The sequence below is a fragment of the Limulus polyphemus genome, unplaced genomic scaffold (genome assembly GCF_000517525.1).
Source record: "Limulus polyphemus unplaced genomic scaffold, Limulus_polyphemus-2.1.2 Scaffold2531, whole genome shotgun sequence".
In the NCBI taxonomy this organism is placed as follows: domain Eukaryota; kingdom Metazoa; phylum Arthropoda; class Merostomata; order Xiphosura; family Limulidae; genus Limulus; species Limulus polyphemus.
The window spans coordinates 78,322-80,978 of NW_013668141.1; the positions used below are offsets into that span (position 1 = coordinate 78,322).

The window sequence follows — 2,657 nt, forward strand, 5'->3', positions numbered from 1 at the left end:
GTTGTAAGTCCACAGACATACCGCTATTCCACTGGGTGACAAATATGATCCTAGGAGTGAATATATTGGTCAAATCGAAGTTATGATTTTTTCCAGTTTCTCGTTATATATATTTTAATAGTTTCATTGTAATCAGAACTTAGTAACGCACTATTAGGGCTTTCCTGCTAAGCAGGCTTGACCGTTTGATTTGGTCCTCACCCTATCCAAGAGTAATCTTGGACATGCCGCTGTAGCTGGTGTAATACCGATATTTAAAAGAAACAAACGTACTTTATTCTTAAGTGTTTTTTTTTTCATTTTTAGATAAGGTTTTTTTAATGAACATTAATAAGTTATATATCCATAGGTGTAGATGTCTTGTGGAGCCCAGAACTGAAACAAAATATCATGAATAAATGAAACAGTCACTCATGTGTGACGTATTTATTTTATTTAATGTAAATACCTAGTATGCTATTTTCAACAGTTGAAGTTCCATTATTGTATGTGTCTTTCTTGTTTACTTTCTTTTCTCGAGTTAAAAAACTCGGATGTGTGTTTAAAGATAAAATTGAAGACTGGTTTTCAACAATTTGATGACGAACAAGTTCCGTCTTTCGGGTTGTATTTACAATTGACGTTACAAAGATACTTTCTGGCACAGTTTCCGCCTCCTCTCCCGTATCTGTTGGCTGATTGGTCGGCTTCGCTGTCAGTTCCGCCCTGTGAAAACTCCCGACAATCGCTGATAACCTCCGCTGTGCGTATTGATTGACGTTTTTTGCCGCAGTTATAGACAGCGTTGTAGTTGCCTTGACAGTGAAAATATCTAAAAATATAATTAATACAAGTGATGAAAAATGACTGTGTGTAACTAACAAGTTTTTAGTTGAATTAACTTTGATACATCATGCAGGTTTAAATACTATTTTACGAGTTTAAAATTAAAAACAAATTCTGTCGCACGTGAAACTCAAACAGTTGTTCACGTTATCCCTTGATTATACTTTGAAAATTAGGTCTTTTTTGATCTTTGACCCCATGATAGTGGACGAATTCTGACACAAAATAATAACTCCTGTATTGGCGTATTCATATTATGCAAATTTTGTATGCAAAATATAATTTATCTGTACTAATGTCTAGATTCTTCTATTAATTAATGTTTAAATAAATAGTACTGAATACCATCTTAGTCTACATGAATAACACAGCGGTATGTCTGCGGACTTACAACGCGAGAAACCGGGTTTCGATACTAGTGGTTGGCAGAGCACAGATAGCCCGTTGTGTAGCTTCATGCTTAACTTCAAACAAACAAACAAACATTCATAAATTTTCAGATAACTTTACAGCCCTCTGGTGGTAGAACAAATTCAAACACAACTAAAAAAACATCAAGACTCTTACACCGTAATGGTTCAACTTGTGGAAATATTATTGGTGACACATTTTAATTTAATACACTCTATACATAATTAAATCAAATTGACTGTTGAGAAATTTTAGTTTAAAGCTATCAATATTTAGATTTGAAGATTATTCTTTATGTATATACTTATTATCTACCACATCTCTACATGAATAACATTTAATAATTCTATTTTAGTCAATTCCTAACTTTCTTTCTAACTATTTCTCTTTTTTTCATGAATAACATTGTTATCCATCTGTCAAAAGGCAACTTCTCTGCTATTACCCAAGTTTCCAAATCCAGACAATAAGACATAGTCTCGCTGACCAGTTTAAACCAGGGATATCCCTTGTACTTAATGGCATTGGAAAAACAAAGAAACACGAATCAACTTGGGGTACCAGGATCATTAAGAAAGAGACCTGAAACAAGTTGTACCCCACCCGTGGTAAACAAAGTGCGGCATTTTGCAATAGGTGAGAATACAGACACATGAAGAATTCTGGCAAAAACCGTTCACGTACCCCATCAAGAAAGATGTAAGTCTGGAACTAAAGCCAACAGAGTATGGGTTCACCAAAATAAGGCTTCCAGCCATACTTTCCATTAAACCGTCGCATAACTCAAGCATGTAGAGTATTCGTGCTATTTCATATGAAGACATATCAGACAAGTCCCAGCATACAGCTTCTATGGATTTTTGTGCGACTTGAATTTTGAAACCGTCATCATCGTGTAGTAGATGTAGTATGGAGAGCTAGTAGGGAGTAGTAGTGTGCTTTGGACATGACAGCCTTACCGACTGAGTTTTTTTACAACAGAAACTACATCGCAGGGCTACTGTCATCATGCACAATCTTCAGATAGAGCATAACTGCATGGTCCTCAGAGAGAGAGAGTCTGGCTAGTCGTCATTAAATGGACCATAACGACGTGCTGATGTTCCAAAATCGTTTCATAATATTTCTATTTTTATTTCTATTCTATTTGTAATTTAATCCTGTATTGATACTCACAATCAATAGATGTTTCTTCGTTATCTTCCTTTTCCAAGCGTCATTTGTTTTATGTGTTTTAGGTGCAATCAAGTGTTTCATTAAAGTTCTTAGTAGATACTTTACGAATTTCAGAGAGACATTCGTTTGCCAAATCACCAAACTAAAAAAAGACACGCGTCCCATTTTATTCTTCTAATGTTGGCGAGCATGATAAACAAAGAAGCACGCGCTATTTGACACGGAGCCCTCACACGAAGTTGTCG

General features: G+C 35.4%; 1 protein-coding gene across 2 annotated transcripts in view; it reads right to left on the reverse strand.

Moving 5' to 3' along the window:
- Positions 1–432: 432 nt before the first annotated feature.
- LOC106467223 (serum amyloid A-2 protein-like) overlaps positions 433–2,657 on the reverse strand; it is a 5,712-nt gene continuing 3,487 nt past the window's right edge. For both annotated transcript variants that reach the window (XM_022395352.1, XM_013927552.2), the window contains exon 3: positions 433–811. In XM_022395352.1, the coding sequence (XP_022251060.1) occupies positions 568–811 (244 nt within the window). In that variant the 3' untranslated portion in view covers positions 433–567. The remainder of the gene's footprint in view (positions 812–2,657) is intronic.